Source organism: Pteropus medius, unplaced genomic scaffold, assembly GCF_902729225.1.
Source record: "Pteropus medius unplaced genomic scaffold, Ma_sr-lr_union100, whole genome shotgun sequence".
Classification (NCBI taxonomy): Eukaryota; Metazoa; Chordata; class Mammalia; order Chiroptera; family Pteropodidae; genus Pteropus; species Pteropus medius.
This window is the reverse complement of record NW_024347867.1, coordinates 4,033,118-4,055,318: the sequence shown is the minus strand read 5'-3', so window position 1 is coordinate 4,055,318 and position 22,201 is coordinate 4,033,118. Positions and strand designations below refer to the sequence as shown.

General features: G+C 39.9%; 1 protein-coding gene across 3 annotated transcripts in view; it reads left to right on the top strand.

Moving 5' to 3' along the window:
* The first annotated feature begins 7,801 nt into the window (after positions 1 to 7,801).
* Positions 7,802 to 22,201, top strand: part of MYB (MYB proto-oncogene, transcription factor) — a 33,236-nt gene continuing 18,836 nt past the window's right edge. The window contains exons 1-9 of one of the 3 annotated variants that reach the window (XM_039879020.1): positions 7,802 to 8,148; positions 12,360 to 12,477; positions 14,284 to 14,355; positions 15,833 to 15,925; positions 16,177 to 16,397; positions 18,104 to 18,338; positions 19,418 to 19,498; positions 19,957 to 20,061; positions 21,365 to 21,619. In XM_039879020.1, the coding sequence (XP_039734954.1) occupies positions 8,126 to 8,148; positions 12,360 to 12,477; positions 14,284 to 14,355; positions 15,833 to 15,925; positions 16,177 to 16,397; positions 18,104 to 18,338; positions 19,418 to 19,498; positions 19,957 to 20,061; positions 21,365 to 21,619 (1,203 nt within the window). In that variant the 5' untranslated portion in view covers positions 7,802 to 8,125. Of the gene's footprint in view, positions 8,149 to 9,308; positions 9,817 to 12,359; positions 12,478 to 14,283; positions 14,356 to 15,832; positions 15,926 to 16,176; positions 16,398 to 18,103; positions 18,339 to 19,417; positions 19,499 to 19,956; positions 20,062 to 21,364; positions 21,620 to 22,201 lie in introns of those variants that run through there. The other 2 variants (XM_039879022.1, XM_039879021.1) reach the window with 2 other exon arrangements.

The following is a 22,201-nucleotide window of genomic DNA, read 5'->3' as shown; positions in this document are numbered from 1 at the left end:
ACAGAGACAGAGAGACAAAGAGGGAGGAAATAAAGGAAGCAGGGAGAGGAAGGAAGAAGAGAAAGGAAAGTAAGTTTAAAATGAAGGAAAGAAAGAAAAAGAGAAAGGAAAAAGAGAAATAGAAAAGGATGGAGGGAGGAAGGAAGATAGAAGGAAGGAAGGAAGGAAGGAAGGAAGGAAGGGGAAGGAAGGAAGGAAGGAAGGGGAGGAAGGAGAAAGAGGGAAGGAAAGAAGAAGGAAGGAAGGAAGGAAAAGAAAGAGGAAGGAAAGAAGAAAAGGAAGGAAGGGGAAGGAAGGAAGGAAGGAAGGGAAGGAAGGAAGGAACATGAAGGAAGGAAGGAAGGAAGGAAGGAAGGATGGAAGAGAAGGGAAAGGAAAGGGAAGGAAAGGAAAGAAAGAGGAAAAGGCATACTAGTGATTTGAAAAGATGCCACTTCTTACCAGATGGATTTCACAAAGACTAAGAAAGCTTTTCATATTTGCTGGAATTAAGCATTCATTGATTTGATAACTAATTTCAAAATGGATGACTCTTTGAGGTAAAGGAATAGAATTCAATATTCTAAAAAGATATATTAAAGTAAAAAAATGGAGATAAGTAAGTAATGATAGAGTAGGTGGGGAAGAAATAAAATTCAGACAAACAATATGTGAAAAAACATGTTTTGAAAGAAAACTGCTCCAGAGTCAAGTTGCCCAAAAGATAGCGATCTATAACAAATATTAGAAAGAAAGCACTACTAATAAGATTAAGCATGGTTTGGATATAATTTGTAATGTTATCATCCTTTACTTGAGGACTGAATTGAATCCATATGAAGTTTTCCTAATTTGAGAAGAATTACAAGAAAATAAAGGTGTAGGAATTAAAAATTGGGGGCTACCATAGAGTAGTGGAAAGAACTCAGGATTTGGAATAAAAAAAAAACCTGGACTTAAACAATCCTAGCTCTTCAATTTATTATGTGTGTACCCTTGGGCAAATCACTTTACCTCTCTCAACTTTAGTTGCCCGCACCCGAAAATGGAAAAAATAATATAGGATCAGAGGAACCATAGGCAGAAAGATAAGAAATGCTATGAGGATAAAACAAGGTAATATGTGACAGTGTCTGTTGTAAACTCTAAAACCCAAACATCAGGCATTATTAAGTGTATTTAAACACAGACACACACACACACACACACACACACACACACACACACACAGTTCCAACTAATCTCTCATCAATCGTCACCAGTATGACAAATATTTGTGTGCATACTTGTGCTTAAGACCCTGCTCCAGGAACTTAGTATGTAGAAAGGTAGAAGATACTTTCTCTCCCCTTCAGTTTATAATCAGTACTTAAGATGAGATAAGGCACATTATAAAAAATAAATAGATAGATAGATAGATAGATAGATAGATAGATAGATAGATAGTTGATAAGCAAATAAATAGCAAAGGAAAGTAACACAGGCCAATATGCTCAATAAAAGGCAGGGAAGGCAGGAATTAGCACGACTCACAGGTTGGAGTGATAATTGTGGAATAGGGAAGTCTAAGAGAACTTTAGAAGGAAGGCCGGGCTTCAGTGGTGCCTGAAGGATGGGGGAGCACTTATGTAAGCAGAGAGGAGGAAGGAAGGCATTGCAGTCAGGAGGCATGGTGTAAGCAAAGGCCCTGAGATTGCCAATGGTTGTGCGGGGGGAGGAAAAAGAGTGAAGAGAGCGTGGTCAGAGATAAGGTTGGAAGGTAGGTTGTGTTGTGAAGCAGAATGACATTCAGCTAATGTGCCCTGGTTGAGCTATATGAAGTGTCCATAGCCAGGCCCATTCTCATTGGTTAGTACTTGAGCCACTGATTATTAAATACCATTACCCCGGAGGTAAAATTGTGTGGGCACAGAGGCCAAAGCAAGCTCAAGACAGAGAATGCCAAGTGAAGGAGTTTCAGATCTAATCTTTTCAACTTTAAGAGACCAATTATGGGTTTTTAAACATATGACTAAACTGCCAAAAGTGGTTATAGTGAGATTGATCCAGCAGTGAGGTGAGCATGGGGGGTGTGGGTGGGGAAGAAGAGATCATAGAGTAGAAAAGTAGTTAGGGGCTGTGATGGTAGTTCACGGTGAAGTAATGATAACCTAGAAGAAAGTGGTAACAATAAGAATGGAATGTGCCCAAATCATCTAGCAAAAGGCCCAGTTCTTTCTTCAAGCCCATGCCTAGCACAGTGCCTGACAATAAATACTTCTCGTGTATTTATCAGTGAAAGGGGACTATGAAAACATTGCCAGATATATAGAGGAAAATAGATATTTTAAGGAAAAGAGAATGTTGCAGACTGGAAGCACCTTTAAAGTTTTTTACTACAGCCTCCACATTTTGAAGGTTTGCAATATGAGGCCCAGAGAGCCTGCATTCTGCCTGTATGCTTGATAAACCTGGCATGGATGCCTTGTCTTACGGTATTCCTACAAGCCCCTAAGTGTTATTGTTTCTGTTATTGTTGTTGTTTCTGTTAGAATTTCTGTTAATAAAAGCTTGCTTTTTTGTTGACTGAATATGAAAGCTGCTATTTTACATTTAACATGTGGGGGAAGTGTAGATATGGAAGAGAAATCGGCTAAAAACAATTATGAGAAGAGATGGGAGAAAAATGAATTCTGTAAACTGGTTTTGAGGACTTTCCCCTAAGCTTTGAAAGGAGAGAATTGTCACTTCAGCTATTTCAAAAAGCATATTTTCTAAAGTAGAAAGCTGTAAGGCCTTCATCCTCTCAGCAGTGCTTTTCAAACTATAATTCGCTACCTATAAGTTGGGAACAAAACATTGTAGGGTTCCTGACCAGGATGTGTTGAATGGAATGGAATGGAATGGAATGGAATGGAATGGAATGGAATGGAATGGAATGAAATAGAGATTAGACTAGAATAGATCAGATTACATGGTTGGTTGGTAGTATAAGGTGAAACTTTTTTTTAGCTTTATGTGAATATATATATTCGTGTGTGTGTGTGTGTGTGTGTGTGTTGAGATGGGACTTAAAATGGGTTTCTTACTGTAAGTCACTGTGAAAAGCGTTTGAAAACCATTGCCCAAAAATACTTTTTCTCAAAGTAAATGAAAACCTTTCAAAATCAGTTGACAAAATGCAGAATTGTATCAAAAGAAGAAAAGATAAAAACATCTAATTATAAATATCTAGAAAATTTTATTTACTCCCCGACAGATCTCTCCACCTAGCCCCTACAATCACAACCATGGTACAGTACAATTATCACTTTTTGCAGATAATCTTAAATATAGCATTTATTCAGTGTTGTCCTAAACCGGTCAGTGTTTAGCAACTGGTTTTTAGGGTAGGGAGAAGAGCCATTACCTGTAGCATTTGCTGCTTTATATGGTGTCAATATTCCAACCATAGCCCATTGCAAGCTACCCACATGAGTTCACTGAAGACAGAATTGGAAAGATATACACATTAGCATACATTATATAGTATTTCCGCCATGTAGATATAATAGAGATAAATAACCTCAAGAGCATATGTAATAGTAAAGTATGACAAAATAATTAGGAAATTAAGTTTTAAATATTTATTATCTTTTAAAATATATTTTTAATTGTAGGTTTACATAATTTCATTCTTAATAATGTCTGTGTGTAACAACTGGCTCACAAAATGTCACTCCAGCACACTGGTGTCCCAACTCGACCTCTCCAGCAGGCTCTGATCCCACAGTCCCTACCACCCCCTGAACAACTCCACCCAGATCTCTTCCATAAGAAACCACAAGCTTAACATATTGGGATCTAAAATCACTTTCCTCTTTGAATCTCCTTGGGGCACACTTCTCTTTTCCTCTTGACTTCACTATTTCTATCAATGGTGCCTCCAAAAGCCATCCAAATAGTTGCCAAGTCTTGAAGGTTCTGCCTATGCAATTTTCTTCCGATCTGCTCCTTCTTTTTCATTCCATTTAGGCTCACTGTCCTAGTCCTGTCCAATTAACTGACCTCTTCCCCTTCGCCTTCTCCTCACTCCAGTCTACCAGATGATATAGTTAGATTAATTTTCCAAATACATAGCTCTGATAACGTAGCTCTTCCATTCAACACACACACACGTGCACACACACACACACATACACACACTCAAATCTGGCCTTCAAAGAGGCTAGCTCTCCTTGCTCCAGGTAACCTGGACAGCTCTTTGTTCCCTGTGCTTGGAATGTGCCTTGTGGTTCCTGATTGTGTGCTTTTGCTCACACTTTTCCCTTCCTCTGGAATGTCCTTCCCTCATTATGAAAACACTCATACCTTATATCCAAGACTCCATTCAAATAGTGATACAATTATGCGAGTTGGTTGTCATAAGAATATATAAGTTTATGAGAATCTGGAGGGAGAAAACACAGAAAATGCCTAAAACTCAGGAATCATTTATTTGGTCATATGGAGGTTCTAGGAAACATTGCACTGAAGTAACACTTCTCTCACTGTTATTACTAAAAGATTTGCTGTGAGCCAACATGCAGTTTATCTCAACTCTATGGATTTCAATTATATATGCTCCAGCTGTCATTCATTAATTGAAATGATTTTAAGAATCGTCTGTAGTTTCGCCATTTGGTGTTTACTTAATTGTTTCCCTCTTAATGCTCTGAATCAAATGGGGTTGAGGGGGTGGGCACAGATGCGTAGTTAGAGACATTGAGCCCCTAAAGCCTGGTCTGTCACCACCACTGATGATTCTCATTCATCTTTGCAACACTCACTGATCGCAGGTATTAAAGATCTACCACATGGCCAGGATTTCTCAGGAACCAGAAGCAAAAAAGGTAGAATATGTATCTTTTATATATCTTTCTTCAATCAGCCCTTCACCAATGGGTAGAGTGAAATAAAATGCTTTAAGTGCCTGCTTTCCTGAGGAGAATCATGATGTTAATAAGGAGGTCATCAAGTAATTCCTTTTTCTTTTCAAGTGTCAGGTATGAGGCTGAAGTTTGGTAGTAAAGGGAGAAGGAATAGGCTGCCACAGCCCTGTGGTCACTGGCACCAACCTTCCCATGACCTTGAGCTATTTGGGTTTATTGAGAGCCTGAATCCTTAGCCCAGGAGAGGTGAAAGAGAATGGAGTAGGGGAAGATAGCAAGAGACAACTGGCAAAAGGTAAAAATGTATTGAACCAGCCTGCCCTCACTCTAATATCAAGACTGTCAATCAGTGGTCTGGAGACTATTTCCATGAAAATGATTTGGTTACTTGTTTAAAATGCAGATTCCTGGGCCCTGCCTAGGACCTACTGAATCATAGTCTTTAGGGGATTGCTTTGGACAGTGCATCTTTCACAGCATACCCAGTGATTTTGTTACACACTAAAGATTGAGGATCACTGTTTTAGTGTTGGCCAACTATGGCCTGCAGCCTGGATACAGCCTTTGAGCTAAAAATAGTTTTTCCATTTTTTAAGTGTGGTTAAAAAAAAAGAGGAAAAGTAGAAGAATATACAACACAGCCCACAAAATCTAAAACATTTACTCTCTGGCCCTTTACAGAAGCTTGCTGACCCCTGTCTAGTGCATTGCAAATAAAGGCCTGTGTCTGAATATAGCCCTATCCCAGCCCTGCCACAGCTAAAATAACTGATGCAGCAAATTTTTCAAAGGGGGGGTGGGGGAGAGAGATGGAAAATATAAAGTTGTCATCTAAAAATGCACTTGTAATAAGTGGAGAAAGGAAATGTATGTAGTTACAGTAAACATTCTGCAATATCTTTGAAAATATATTTTTATCCACACAAGAATTTATAACACCATTTGATTCTAGTCTTCCTTATATTTATCAGGTGGCAATATATCGCAAAGTAGCCTAGTAAGAATCACTGCATATATACTCTTTGTCAAACTATGCTAGTCCTCAAATATATTTTTGTCACACATAGGAAGAGAAATGTAAACCTATATCCTAAAATATCTGGGGAATGAAAATACTATAAATTCTCAAAACATATAGGAAAATGATGCACAAAGGGAACAAAGGAAATAAAATTGAATTTGGTATTTTTCTACTTAAAAGGAGTTTAAGAATCATAGAGCAGTTCTAACCCCTAAGTATCTTGGGTAAGAAACTATGAACTCAATTCAGGAAGGGCTCAGATACTCTCATCCTGCCAAAGAGACTCAGAATTTGGGAATCATGCCAGTTAGATTCATAAAGTAATCCCCCAAACAGAATGCAATTCCTTTAGGGGTGGTTTCTAAATGTTTGTTCCAGATATTTTTTTTTAAAATGTTTCTTTCTGATGTGGAAAAAGAAACTTTATTAAAGAATCTAGAATAAACATTGGCTTTAAAAATATATTAACTTGCAAGTGACTTGTCTTTCAGAATTGTGAACTAAAATATATCACAATAATTTTGTTTCATGTTATTTTTTTTCTCAGGAAGAAAGGAATTCTAAAACCTTACTAGCAACTAACATTTTTGATAAGGTTTTAGACTATATTTCAACTTTTAAGAAACAAAGTTTAAAACACCAGATAAAGTCTTGAAACCTATGTGCTTCACCATTTAATAAAATTATGACTCATTTCAGTAAGAAAATGCTTTTTTAGTAAGAAAAATGCTTTCTGAGCTAAGTTTGAACTGCCGGGGCACATGGGACACCCACAAACCCAGTCAGCAGAAGTCTCATACTCCTATAAGATTAAAGGAAAAATAAATTAGTGTGTACAGAGAATGAAAAAAAAATCCCCAATGGTAAAATTCTATAAACGGAAGTAAAACTAAAACTCCCCTAAAATCCCCCTATCATCAATCCTTATAAATTCAGCACTTATCTTCTCCCTTTTCTTCTTCGGGAGCCCCTAGTTAAATGAACACGAAAGCCTTGGATGATTTTTATCTCGTAAGAGTCCTCAAACTACACTAAGCATGGACACCGAATCCCCGTATCACAAACTGTTTAACTTTTAAAACCACGCATGCAAAGGTAGGGTTTCCTGAGTTCTGCTAGAGGCGGGCTGTTTGGAACCCCGTGGATTCTGCAGGTGTGTAATCCAGGGCGCGCGCTGCACGAGTTGTGCAAAGGCAGAGGTGTGTGGTGGGCGCCGCCTGGGCCGGACAGGGTGGGTGGGGCCGGGCGTGTGCCGGGGTGAGAATGAAGGGCATGTGACTATACGAAGGTGGCGTATGGGCTCCAGGATCTGGAAGGGGAGTAAAAGTTCCGCCAGGGTGTCGCATACGTGAGCGGTGATCGCTCCAGCTCCACTCGTATTTGTGTCCTTTGTCACTAACAAGTTAAATTTGAGGTATTCTTTATTTTTTAAAAAAGACCTAGCCAAACAGTCTATGAAAACATATGCTCCCAACCCCTAGTACCACCTCCCTATTCCCATATCTCCGGGGAGCTGAGTTTTAAACCCTGCCTAAAATCCAGTCCCGCATGCGGGAGTCTTCCCCCTGCGCCGCCCTTTGTCGCCCCCGCAACAGTGAGTCAGAGCCCAGAGAGGTCCGGTTCTGGTGTCCTGGAGCACGCCGAGTGCGGCGACAGTGGTGTGGCCGCGGAGCAAGCGAGAGGCGGCATCAGCGGGACGTGGCGCGGGCCTAGCGGTCGGGGCTGGGGAGCGGGGTTTGCGCAGGAAAAGGCGCCGCCGCGGCCCCCGGCCGCCCCTCCCTGGCCCCGGGCTCCCCGCCCGCGAACCGCCCCGGCCTCGCGGCGCGCCAGGCGCATCGCGGCGGCGCGAGAGCCGAAGGGGAGCGGCGGCCGGGCCGGCCAGGCGGCCGGGCCCGCCGCAGCCAAGGCGACCGCGGAGGCGGCGGGCAGGGCGCGTGCGCACTGCAGGGGCGCCAGATTTGGCGGGAGGGGGAGTGTCCAAAGCTCTTTGTTTGATGGCATCTCTGTTTACAGAGTTTACACTTTAATATCAACCTGTTTCCTCCTCCTCCTTCTCCTCCTCCTCCGCGACCTCCTCCTCCTCCTCCTCCTCCTCTTTATCCTGAGAAACTTCGCCCCGGCAGTGCGGAGCGCCGCTGCGCAGCCGGGGAGGGACGCAGGCAGGCGGCGGGCAGCGGGAGGCGGCAGCCCCTTGCGGTCCCCCCGGCTCCCGGCGGAGCCCCGCGCCCGCCGCGCCATGGCCCGGAGACCCCGGCACAGGTAACGGGGAGCCTCGGCGGGCGGCCGCAGGTGGGGGCGCGCGGGGAAGCAGGCTCCTGAAGAGCAGGTGGGAATTCGTTCCCGGATCTTGTGCGGGGCTGTCAGATCTTGCGAGGACCTAGAGCCTCTGCCTCCTCAGCAGGAGCTGCTCCAGAGACTGATGAATGGAAGAGTCTATGCAGGAAATATATTAGGACGTCGGGAAGCACGCCCTGCGGCTCATTTTGCAAGTTGCACGGGAATACATTTGTCTCTAGGACAGAAAAAAAGCAGGACGTTTCACCAGTCCCTGGGATCCCACTAGGTCCCTGGCTTGATGCCGCGGGGTGTCGGTGAGGGAGTCGTAGGGTAATTGCTGGATGCGTTACGATATGTTTGGACTTGGATGTGCAGAGCATATGGCAGATATAAGGGGAATGCCGGATTGTTTAGTAGCTGCAGGTAGTTCATTTAAATTTCATTCATTCTTAATGGAGGCAAAGAAGAGTGTCAGCTGACAGGCGGCTGGAAACATTTTAAGGGAGAAAACGGGTCTCTACTTTGCAGATTGTTTTAAGCCCTAGTTTCGAAGGTTCTAATCATTATTCTCTGGGAGGCTTTTATTTCTAATACAAATATTGCATACGCGTCCGCGCTGCACATGTCACCGCACTTGGAGGTGGAAGGGTAAAACCCTCTTACATTTCGGCCGGACGGAGGGGAAGAGGCTGCAGAGGAGGGAAATACTCGTCCGAACTGTCAGTTGTTGGCGCTCCCGCTTCCACTGGTCTCTGGACTTCCCCGCCTGGATGCGTCCGAGCTCGCCGCGAGCAGCCGGGTGCGGGAGCCAGCTAGGGGGCCGTTACTGTTGCCACTCACGGAAAGGGACGGAGGCGGGCAGCACCCAAGGCCGCTGCTGCGCAACCGGGACGCAATCCCGCGGGCTCTTCCCCTAGGCAAGAGGTCCGGGTGCGGCGCGCACACGTGGACGCAGCTGAGGTCGCCGTTCCTCCCGGCACCCTGCTCCCGCCACCTTAGGTCGCTCGGGTGGACTGACCCTCGCAAACAAGCTCTGGGGAAAAGTCCCTGGAGGCAAAGCAAATCCAACCTCTTTGCCTACGGGTTGTTTGATTTTCTTGTACTTTTTTTTTTTTTTTAAATCGGCGGTCACTGGTCCTCGCGCAGCGTTGGGAAGTTGCAAAGAGCGAGGGTGTGGGCCCTGTGGCAGCACCCTCAGGCCCCTGCCTGGCCGGGCGGGGAGCAGCACCAAAGCATGGCTGGCCGCCGGAGAAAAAGGGAGGCGACTTAGGCGGGGGCAGGCTCCCTACGCTTAGCCCTGGGCCCAGCCGCGCGGGGCGGGGGTGCTGCTTCTTCAGTGGTTTCACCTTCGCTTTGGGGACTTAACAGTAGAGCCACGGTCACCTGTTTTTTCTGGGAGCAGAAACTGGTAGAAGGTGGAGAAGGAAGGGGTGCTGGGAAGAGGCGCGGTGCAGTATCCGCGCGGAGCTCTCCGCTGTCCGCGTGGGGCGGGGCCGCGCAGGTTCTCTGTAGCTCCCAGGTAGCGGAGAGGGGAGGCGGCCTGGAGGGGCGGGAGCCTTGAACCTGCCTCAGGGGGAAGAGAAACCCGGCTGCGGGCTCAAAGCCGTTTCTTGCAGGCGAAGAGTCAACTCGGCAGGGATTATTAACCAGGTCAGCTAAATGAGTCTGAACCTCTTTTCTAGAATCACTGTAGCAGCCACAAGGCACTTCCTCCCGCTCCCCTCCCTCTTCCCAACCCCCAACACCTCTTTTCTTTTTTCGTTTCTTTGCACGGTTTGTTTCCTTGACAGAATGTAATATTCATAGTTGTACTTTTGTAACCACACCAGGTCTAGCAGGTGGGGGAGTCGAGTGCATCAAGCCTGAAATCAGCCTTTGAAAGTTCTCTGACTGTTGGGTCTGAGATCTTGTCAAAGCCCATAAAGGAAAAGTTATTTCAGGTCCTTAGTAGAAATTAATCATGCTACTTAGGCGACAGGCACAACTTGGAATAAGGAAATAGCATGCAAATCTCAAAGGCGAGCCCCCTTGCGTAGCCTGTTGATGGACTCAGGAGCTGTGTGAGCAACCCTTGGCTTGCCCTGCTCTCCTCATGGCCCTTCAGGACCTGCAAAAGCCACACCCCACGTTTCCCCTTAGACATTACTTTTGCAAGTCTCTGCTTCCGTGCTTAATTTTTAAGAGGTACAGAAGACATGGAATCATCATTTATTAGCAATGGAAAGTACCTTAGAAATAGAATCCAAGCTCTTATGTATACGCAAGGAACTGAGGTCCTGAAAGAGAGGAAGTGATTTGTCCAAGTCACGCAGCTAGGCGGAGGCAGAACTAGGACTGGCACCTTTGCCATTCAGAACCCTGGTCCTATTTGATGCCTGTTCTCTCTCACTTGATGTTGGCTGCCCTCTATGGGCGGCTGAATATGTCGCTTGTTCCTTAGATATTGAGCGGTTTCCAAGAGGTGCCCAGTTACTAGTTTGGAAAATGTACTCCTCAGTTCTGAAGATGTAATCTCCAGATATAGGCAAACCTAAAAAGTTAAGTTGAGTTGAATCTATGACTCCTCTTTCAGATTACTCTGGTTTTCTCGGTATTCCTGATATTTCACAAGGGTGCCACTTCATGTGGGGGCTTTCCAAGGATTTCTCTGTGAACCTTTAAAAAGATGCTGACCTACAGCTCTGGGCTCATAATAACATATTTTTCACCTTATGATGCTTGTGTTTTTTATTAAAGGGAAACAACCGTAATTGTTGATCAGAAGTTGTTTAGAGCCCTTTGCTGACACTTCAGAACAGGATTAGGCTCTTGTCTGAAAAGACAGACACTACATGAAAGAAATGGTTATAGATTATAAATACGGATTAATGCCTTTTTTATGTTGACAATTTGGATCACAACTTACTTGTCACCATGCATCCTGGACCTTTAGATTATTGCCCACAATAATAGTTTTAAATTACAAGAACCTCAAATTCAGGATTTTAGTAAGCATTTTTATAAGTCAAGCAGACTTGTAAAAGGTAGGTAATATATACTTGTAATTTAGTTTGGGAAGATAACTCTGATATGAATATAAAAATATATTTTAAATAATAAGTTGCATTATATTGTTTTATATCATTACTTTTATTGGTGTCAGTTTTATGAATTTCTCAATATTACAATGATAAATTTTAGCAAAGTTTCTAAGATAGTATAATTTTCCCTCATCTTGATTTTATGAGTAAAATTATAACTAAAAGTAAACTGTGGCTGTAAAATTACTCTCATCTATTCAGTATATAATTAATCAACATTAAGTATAGAGTTACTTCAGAAGCCATCACAATTCATAGTTTTGGTCAACTTGGTAAAAGAAAAAGCTCTTGTGAAAACAGTAATGAGCTCTTTCTAAACCCATCTGGGGGAATCTCTCAGTTTTGAAATAGGTCCATTTTAAGATATTTCAAGTACCATTCAGTCAGAGGTAGAAAAAACAAGATTTTGACTGTCAAATGGCCTAATTATTTACTTAGTTACTCTAGAAACTGAGTATTATAAACATGGCCACAAGTCGGATCAACCTGACCTGGAGTGTTGAACTGTTTGATATTAATGTTATTTATAAAACAGTTTGACCACTTGATGGTCTCATCCTCAGGTTTTTAAGTCCTTTCCTTTTAGATTCTCTTAATCTTCTAATCTTTAAAGAATGAATTATAAGTATATTGTTGAGTGAATTACTTCCTGAATTTTTTTCTTTTAATAAGACTCCAGTTCCATTGGAATAATATAATTGAATTATCTATTTTATTTGGGAAATATTATGTGAATGATGTGACGTAGGCCAAAGATTTTGAGTGTGTACTTATACTAAGGACATGGGCTCTCGTTCCTCTTATTGTCCTTAACATTGTCTTAAACTTAAACTTTCATTGGTTGGAAAGTTGCCAAATGTGTAACTTGTCACTGGTCTAACAGTAACAACAGGTTTAAACATGCAGAGCAATAAGAAAGTGCCAAGTCCTTTGCCGTATCTGTTGGATACCAATAACAGTAGAACCAGTGTACAATAATAGCACAACAGAATGCTGAAAACAATCTTGTGTAAGTTTTCAAAGATTCTAGAGGAGTTTTTGTTTAAGTTTTGCAGTTCAGTAGTTTAAATCTTCTTGTTTCAGTCCACATCTGCCCATTTTTTATTTCTGCAGCATATACAGTAGTGATGAGGATGATGAAGACATTGAAATGTGTGACCATGACTATGATGGGCTGCTTCCCAAGTCTGGAAAGCGTCACTTGGGAAAAACTAGGTGGACCAGGGAAGAGGTAACTAATTATGTTACTAAAATGCGGAAGAAACCTAGAATGTATCAATTTATGAAAAACAAAAAAATCAACTAAACGAGAGGTGCTCAAATTCATTAGTAGGCTCTTTGAAATGTTACCCTAGCCTGCCTGTGCAGCATGCTTACCTCTCATGTTCCCCAACATGTACACTGTATCATCCATTTCCCAACTTCTTTGTAGTTCTTTAAATGTCCTTTCCCTACTTTATGCTTCATCTGTGTTTCCTTCTGCCTATTCTGTTCTTGCCTCTTACCCTACAATGTCTTACTACTTCTTCATTACTTGTGGAGATATCACCTCTTCTGTGAAGCCATCCTGGCTTCCCCAGACAGGTTAGATGTGTCCCCCAATCATTGAATCCATGTTCTTACTTACTGTTGCTATAACTAGACTTTAAGTCTACTGAGGGCAGGGCAACACGCCTGTTCATTTTTGTATTCCTTGAACTCAGAATTGCTTGACACAAAGTGAGATATTAACAGGTGTTCCCTGAACAAATGAATGAATTGCTGTTTCCAAAAACAAAACAAACAAAAGAATAAAACAAAACACTCAGAGAACTTGTCTTGTTATAATTGGATTCATTTAACATTCTTGATCTATAATATTTCACAGAGCCATGTACATGAATGTCTATTCTAAAAGCAGTCAATAATGGATGGAAATAACTTGCTTCTCATCTTTCTTTTTTTGCAAGCTTATCAAAAGCTTGACCTTTGTAACAATGAAAAAATTTAAGGAGAAAAATTATTAATGTATGGAGAACATTTCTTTTTCTTTTAAGTTTCAAAAATTTTGCAACTGATTTTTGATTTTATGTTAGAATTAATGGTAATGACTTTTCCTCACTTTCATTCCACTCTACTTCACTTAAACCAGAGCTCCTATTGATAGGCAGGTAGGATTCCCAGTGAGGGCCATAGGAAATGCATATTTTATCCATGGAGATTGTGACTTGAATGGTCAGTTCTTAAAGATACAGAAGTTCTGTTGTTAACACTGGTTTCTTAATTCCTATGTCTGTGTTGTACCAGGGACTCACTTGTGTTTGAAAGTTATCTTTGCAAAAAATAGGAGGGTTCTTCACTTCTAGAAACATGTTTAGAAAGACACTGTGAACTAAAAGATTTTTCCTGATGTTCAGTGTCTTTTATGTTCTAAGTTTGGCCTTATTTAAATTATATTAGTACAAAAACTAAATGATTTTCTTACATCATACATGCCTTCAAGTTTAATTAAGAAAAGTTGTCTTCAATATTTTATATGAAAGAGGTTGAACAAACTAAAAGTTAGAATAGAGATTGAACTATTTCTTACTCAAGATCCTATCTGTTGCCAGAGATAAATGTCTATTGAATCTAATATTGGAGTTCATTTCTTTTTTTCACAGAGTAAAACTTTTAACAGTTACTATATATCAATCGTTCAGTGAGCCAGGCATTAAGCTAACAGTTTTGCATAGTTACTTCATGTAACTCCAATAACCCTGTTGACATTAGCATTCCCATTGTATAGATAACAATTCTAAGGTACAGAAAAGCAAATGATATACCTGAGCTTAAACAACTAATCAGTGGCTGAGTCAAGATTCAGACTCTGGTCTGTCTGACTCTAAATAAATCTATGCTCTAAACCTGTATATTACATTAACATGTGTTGTATTTGGATATTTTTGAGAGTTTTTTTTTCTGGATTGGATTATTGGATTGGTTCTCTTTTACTCTAACTTAAATAGAATTATATAGTAAGTGACTGATATCCTAGGATTACCTTTAAATGTCTTAGGATGAAAAACTAAAGAAGCTGGTGGAACAGAATGGAACAGATGACTGGAAAGTTATTGCCAATTATCTCCCGGTAAGTTAGTCATTTTTTCTTTCTGTAAAAGTAAATTTCCTCCCAAAGATTTAAATAAGATATTCTAGGAGAGGATATTAAGACATTACATATTTGCTCATATATAAGAAATAGGAAGAGAACTAACATATAATGTATATTGTAATGCATATAATTGGGGTTTCTAAATAGATTGTTAAAACGCTTTTATGGCATTTAAAAAATATCTGCTTCTTATTTTATCTTTCCATTTATTAGGATAATATAAATTAGCATTTTGATGATTTGTTACATGGTAGATGACTAAACTTATCATTTTTCCCCCAAGTCAGCTTCTTTGAAATTTTCTATTTTTTTAATAGCCATACTTTTGATAACCTCAGTTTAAAAGTTTAGAGTCCTTCTAGACTTATTTCACTCCCCATCCCTTACATTCAAGCAGTGACTAAGGATTTGGGAATTCCTTTGTCATCAGTCCCTTCTTTTCATTCTCTGTTCACAGGTCCAGCCCCCTTCACTCTGTGGATGATTATAATGGCTTCCTAACTATCTTCCCTACTTGTAGCTTTCTACTTTTCCATCCATTGGCAGATGGAGCTTCCTAAAATGCAGCCGTACCGTGTCTTTTCAAAATTAACAACAGTGACTTAGTCTCACAAATTAAGTGCGCTGCCTTGACCTGGCACACAAGGGCCCTCCCATACGGCTCCGACGTACAGCTCCAGTTCTGTTTCCTACTTCCTCTCTGTAAGCAGGTTTAGTTGAATTCATTTCTGCTTTCCCTCCTCTGGGCTTTTGTCCTGGTGATGTTACTTCATGTCCTTCAAAGTCCTTATCAAGAGCTTTTCTAGCCTCTTCCTAAGGAAACAATTTCTCATCCTAAGGAGGAATTTTATTTCCCATCTCAATATCATTTCACTTTGGTTTCTTCTTTCATATGAATCAAATTATGCCTTCTATTAGTTAATATATGTTTATCTTTTCCTTCTTATAAGATTACAAACTCTTATAAGGTAGGGCCTATCTTTACTCATCTTTATTCTGCAGTAGTAACACTTGGGGTCCTAAATTGAAGCAAGTGTCTTAGTTTCAATGAGAGTCATTTAGAGTGGGTTCCCATAAAAGCCTGACCTTAATATAGAATCTCTAGCAAGGCTTAGCCTTAGTCCTTGTAGGCACTTACACATGCAACAGACTAAGGTTAAGGTTAAGTTAAATTGACAGCCATATGTACACTATGATGGTCCTTTTGTTCACATGGCAGGACATTTGCCCTCAGAAGACAAAGCTCCTAATTTTAGATGCAACTTTATATGTTCTTTAGCCTTAAATAATGGGGGATAGCCGGGCTCTCCAAACATACCCTAGAATGTGCTTGATTATGTTCACTGAATATTATCTCTGTATGACTTATATTATTTATATTATACCAAAGTCTTCATTTGCACTTACCACAACATATCTATATGACAATGCATACTTTATCTTATCTGTCTAGAATCGAACAGATGTACAGTGCCAGCACCGATGGCAGAAAGTATTAAATCCTGAGCTCATCAAGGGTCCTTGGACCAAAGAAGAAGATCAGAGAGTAAGTTTGGTCTTCATTGGTATGCAAATAACAGTTAAGAATATTCCCTAAACATCTTTGTTGAATGTTTCCTTACTTGAAGAAACAGGTAAAGTATGCAAACAGGAAGTAGAGAACTCTATTCCCATATTTCCAATGAATGAAAGCAGATTTTTAGAAATTTTCTAAAGATCTTGTTACATTGAAGAATGATTACACTAACTCATTACATAACATTAAAATATAGATTATTTTTGTGTGTTTATCTGAAGGTGATAGAGCTTGTACAGAAATACGGTCCGAAACGTTGGTCTGTTATTGCCAAGCACTTAAAGGGGAGAATTGGAAAACAATGTAGGGAGAGGTGGCATAACCACTTGAATCCAGAAGTTAAGAAAACCTCCTGGACAGAAGAGGAAGACAGAATTATTTACCAGGCACACAAGAGACTGGGGAACAGATGGGCAGAAATCGCAAAGCTACTGCCTGGACGGTAATAATATGTCAAAAAATATATTGATTGGGAAGAATGAGGGAGTGGGTATTGAACAATCTGTTTTAAGTGTATGGTGAGTGAATCACATTCCATTGATCATAAGTGTTTCATTAGATAAAGCAGATCCATAGCTTTTAGAACCAGAAGATAGCTTAGACTTTATCTGGTTGAGTACTTCCAGAATCCACCCAACAATGAGCCTTGGACCACGTCATTGAATTTTCCTCAGCCTCAATTTTTTTTTTAATTTTTAAAATGAGTAATAAACTACTTCACAGAGCCAGTGTTAGTATCAAGTAAAATGAATGTCGAAGCACTTTATAAACTATAAAACTCAAAATACCTAGAAGGAAACTGAGACAGTTTGTCTCTGGCCTGAGTTCATGTAGCTGGTTAAGTGACCAGAAGGAATTCAGCTACCATTTGTCTGATACCAGCTTATCGTTATACCACTGGCTTAATTTTCTTCTCTTGAAGAAAGAAATAGTGTATTTATAGAATTATCATACTGCTTCCAGGTTCTTAAATAATGTTAGTGTTATGCTTTCTTTTTAATGAAGGCACAAAAATAGCCTCATTATAAGGGATATGTATAGAAGCTCATTTTGTCCACTTCTCTACTTAAACAGTTAAAACAGATTTTTGTTTAATTTGGAAGATACTTTTTTATAAAAGCTTACGTAAAAAAAAATAACGTAAGATAGAAAATATTTAAAATATTTTTGTTCTTGAGCTTTACAAACCAAAAGTGGAAAAAGGGTCACTTCAGTGATGACCATGGCTCTGATGGTTTATGTCATGTTCTCTTGTGAGGTGCTAAAGCATTTCCTCCCTTGTGACTCTGCATAAGCTTAGAGAATTCAAAAGGTTGATAAAAGGAGACCTTTTCTCCCATATGGTCTGAGAGGATATGCTGTTGATTATTCTAAAAATTTAAGGGGCGTTGAACTTCCTCTTTCTTTAGCATACATTCCCCATCCCCATCGAAATAGTAAAAGGGAGGCTTAAAACGTTTTTTTTTTTCTTTGAATTGAGAAACTGTTTTCCTGAAATTGAAAGACTTCAGTGAAAATGCTTTGCAGTTTGAAAACATGTAAATATATTGGGAGTTAGCATCTTTCCTTTCTGGATCCCATTTTCCATTCTCACCTCTGTCTAGTTAGGGAACAATGTGAAGTAGTTTTCAAAAGAGGGGAGTTTTTTTTTCACTCAAAATTTCTGGCTAGTACTATTTGAGAAAAAGGGAGGACAGTGAGGTGACAGCAGCCTCATTATCATTCACCAAACTTCATTGAGTGCCTATTGTGGTGTAGGCCTGTCTAAGCCACACTCATAGGAGTGACTTTGTAAGATGGCTGGAACTTAAGGTGTATTAGAGTCTTATACCATGAGTAGTCAGAATAAACATGAAGGGTTATTATACTGAAAATACTCTTTTATCAAGGAAACAAAATGATTAAAGGATTTCAAAATGTATAGAAAGCTACAATTTCATATTATGCAATTATGAGAAATCTATGGATTTTTAATAGGTAATAGGGGGAACATGCTTTTGGAAGGTTAGAGAAGACTGAAACAATTAAAGACACTATTAGTGGACCAAAAGAAAAGGTCTCTGTTAGAAACAGTTTTCTGTCAATTAACTCTAATCTGAATTGAAATTTTTTGTTTGTAAAATTTGTATGTGATATATTTCTGTGCAGAACTGATAATGCTATCAAGAACCACTGGAATTCTACAATGCGTCGGAAGGTCGAACAGGAAGGTTATCTGCAGGAGTCTTCCAAAGCCAGCCAGCCAACAGTGGCCACAAGTTTCCAGAAGAACAGTCACTTGATGGGTTTTGCTCATGCTCTGCCTTCAGCTCAGCTCCCTCCTACTGGCCAGCCCTCAGTGAACAATGACTATTCCTATTACCACATTTCTGAAGCACAAAATGTAAGCCACTCCTGAGAATTTCATTTAAGGAGAGAGATGGTTATTTTAGTTCCAGTTAATGATAATCTCTTGCAGCCGCATACTTTTCAGAGAGTTTTTATGAACAGGATCACAATCAATCAGATAAGGGTAGGTATCGGCGTTCCTGACATGTTTCCGGAAACAAGGGCATTAAATGATTTGTCCAGGGTAACGCAACTCATAGAGACAGTGCAGACTGGCATCCAAGTTGTTCGATTCTAACGCCGCTTCAAATATAATTTGAAGTTGGTTTTTTAATGTAAACTCACTTAACAAGACCCTGCTGAAGAGGAATGGAGGAATGGGGATGCAGCTGCAGTTTAATATTTCTCTCTCCCAAAATGAAAGTGAATGTAATATTACATTTAAAGAGGATATATTTTGACATTAATATTCAGCAGAAAATTATAAGCTCCATTGTGGTAGTGATCGAGCAAAAATTTCTTAATTTATTTATTCTGTAAGTGTTTACCTTCGTACTCTGAGTCAGGAGCAGTTACATGACACAATTCTCTGGTGTCTCTTTTTATCCTCCTTGGGTCACTGTGATTCCTTCTTCATTTCTCGATATTTCTACTAAGGGAAAGAAATATTCCTAGTGAGTAGAAAGAGAAGAATAATGAGAAAAAAAAATCAAGAAACTGTAATCTTAAAATTAACAATAATAAATGATGAAACTTATTTATGCAAGAATGCAGAGTTCATATGCAAATTATATGCAAAACATATTGTAAATAGTTTTTACTCTTTTCTCCCTGTTCCACGTATTATTTGACTACAGACTTTCCAGAAAGATCTTAGGTGAATGAACTGTCATAAGAGGTTCTGTGCTATTTACTAAAACCCATATTATTCCCAGAGAAATATATCTTTTTTATAAACAGCTAGTACCATTAGTTTTTCCTATCAAAACTCCTTTCATACTTTCATGAGTGTAGTTTAGATTTATTTTTCGTTGTGTTTTTCTTTAATTAAGGAATACTTCCTGTCAGGATTGGTGAGCACTTTAAATTTATTTCACCATGAATGACTTGGCCTTTGTTTTGCTTTTTGTCTAGGTCTCCAGCCATGTCCCATATCCTGTAGCGTTACATGTCAATATAGTCAACGTCCCTCAGCCGGCTGCTGCAGCCATTCAGGTAAGGTCACTGTAAGGTCATTTCATAGTAAACTTATCGTCTAGGTAAGGCAGCCTTTTTAAGAAATGCTCTATTTCTTTCATCTAAACATTTATTTTCACCTGACCTACTGAAGTTAAAAGAGAAGGGAAGAGTGGAGAGATGGGTGGAGCTCCAGGCAGCCATCTACCAACCTTTCTTCCGGTGTGAGTTTCCTTAGGAATTCCGATTCTCCAATATTACAAGTTGGAACCACTCACCAGTCAGCATCCACTCTAGCCTCAGATTTCACATCACTCCCTTACATCTAGAATAACATTCATGAAGATTCCTACAGTGGCCAGATTCAGTAGGCATTGGTTTCATGCCAAGGCTCTTTGGGCTACGTGGTCCTTCGTGTGACTACAGGCCACAATCATTGCATTTACAGCTTCCAATGAGGCCCTTGTCTTTTTGTCTCCCTTAACTTTTAATTTCAGAGACACTATAATGATGAAGACCCTGACAAAGAAAAGCGAATTAAAGAATTAGAGTTGCTCCTAATGTCGACTGAGAATGAGCTCAAAGGACAGCAGGCTCTACCAGTAAGAATGTCACCATGTGCTTGAATGGTGGGGGGCAGGGGGTAGCAGTTTTACCCTGGTGCTCTTCTGTATCTTTTCCCTTCTTTTCTAAATATTATGGGATCAAGACTCTATATATCTCTTCGTAATATTTAAAGACAAGAAGTTGTTGGTAAGAAAACACCATTGGTATCAGAATGTTGACTAAATTGGAAGTAGTCCTTTTGTGTTGCAGTAGAAATTCAACATCTACTTGTGATGGTCATCACTGATTTTTTTTCAGAAAGACTGTAATCAATTCAAAGACTAGCAGAGATAAAATGAATGAAATTATGCATTTTTTATAAAGTTTTATATTTCTGTGGTGCCTATTTAATTTTTGTCTGTTATTTTTCTTAACCTAAATTTTCATACTTTATAATTTCAAACATGATTTGATGCATGTTCAACGTATACATGTGAAAAAGATATATATAATCTCTCCACAATAACATTAGCTGCTCTCTTTCGTTTGCATGTATGAAAGCTGTGCAGACCATTACTGAATTCTGACATCTTTTATAGTGATTGGGCAGCAAACTGGGAAAGCAGCTTGCACTTTGTAACCTATGTAGTTAACCAGCCAAGAGACTAAAAGAGATGTGATACATAGTAGGTATTCTTAGGAGTAAATTTTTTTTTTTTTGGTTAAATAATGAAATGATTATGTGCTTGTGTTAGTTGGACCACTTTTTAACTTTGTTTTGCAATTTCTCCTGTTGCATGGTCATGCTGAAAGGAGACTTCTGTTAACTTGCTCTTCTGCTTTCCTGACCACGCCGATTTGGCAGCCCTTCACTGCATCGGTGCAGTCCTTAGCATTAGGAAGGCATAGAAGCAACAAGAAGATACGCAGATAAAAGCAACTAACTCTTAAATTCTCCAGCTTTTTTGTAAGTTAGAAAGAGAATAGGAGAATTCTTAATTCACGGCAAACATTTATGATCCTCTTGGAAATAATATTAAAGAAGATTTTTAAGACACTGCATGAGAGTTGTGCTTTTTAACATAGTCCCTCTATTTGCATTTTTAACAAAATGATGACAATTAAGTTAATCATGTAGGTGACAAACTGTACCGTTTTATGAAATGACCTTAAAAAGCAGGGTCTTGCATTGATAAAAGGAAACATCTTGACAACTGTTTTATAGGCGCAAGTTTTGGATGATGCAACTGCTTTTATCTTTCCTCTAACAGCATCTGATACCTTGTGCAACTTCATTGCTAAGTTCCTTCTCCCTTTCTTCTCCCCACTCTTTCTTTATTCCCCCACCCCCCTCCTTAGACACAGAACCACACATGCAGCTACCCCGGGTGGCACAGCACCACCATTGCCGACCACAGCAGACCTCATGGAGACAGCGCACCTGTTTCCTGTTTGGAAGAACACCACTCCACTCCATCTCTGCCTGTGGATCCTGGCTCCTTACCTGAAGAAAGCGCCTCTCCAGCAAGGTGCATGATCGTCCACCAAGGAGCCATTCTGGATAATGTTAAGAACCTCTTAGAATTTGCAGAAACACTTCAGTTTATAGATTCTGTAAGTAGAATTGTTAAGGCAAGTTAATAGTTTTAGAAGGGGAATTAGGAAACCTATTTCTCAAATCATTGCCATTTTCTGTTATTGGCATATATTAATGTAAAGTTAAAAGTATGATTTTAGTCTCTGTGTGTTTGCTTTTTCAAAGATCTGACTTCATAGACTACCCAGATAAAAGGTAGCATTCCACGCATTTCCTTCAAAATGCATGGTTTTTAAAGATAGTGAAGTTAATGACCTGTAAGTAGAGCTTGGGTTTTAGGGATGATGTTCAAGTTATTTTTAACCTTTTACTTTGCTTCTTTGTGTTTCGCTAGAATTGTGCTTTCCTTTTGGATAGCACATTAAGAATTATGTTTACTCAGAGCTTAAATAAGCAATCTTTCAGTGTATTTGAAGTGCTAACAAGTTTATTAAATGGTGTGTGGCTTTCTCCCCAAAACATCGATTATGGATTACCATTCCCAATTGGTTCACTGAGATGAACCATCTTTCGTGAAACAAACTTGAGTTCAGCACCTCAAAAGCAGACACTCAATTCATTTTCTTTGTTTCCCAGTTGATTAAAAAGCTTTTATTGTA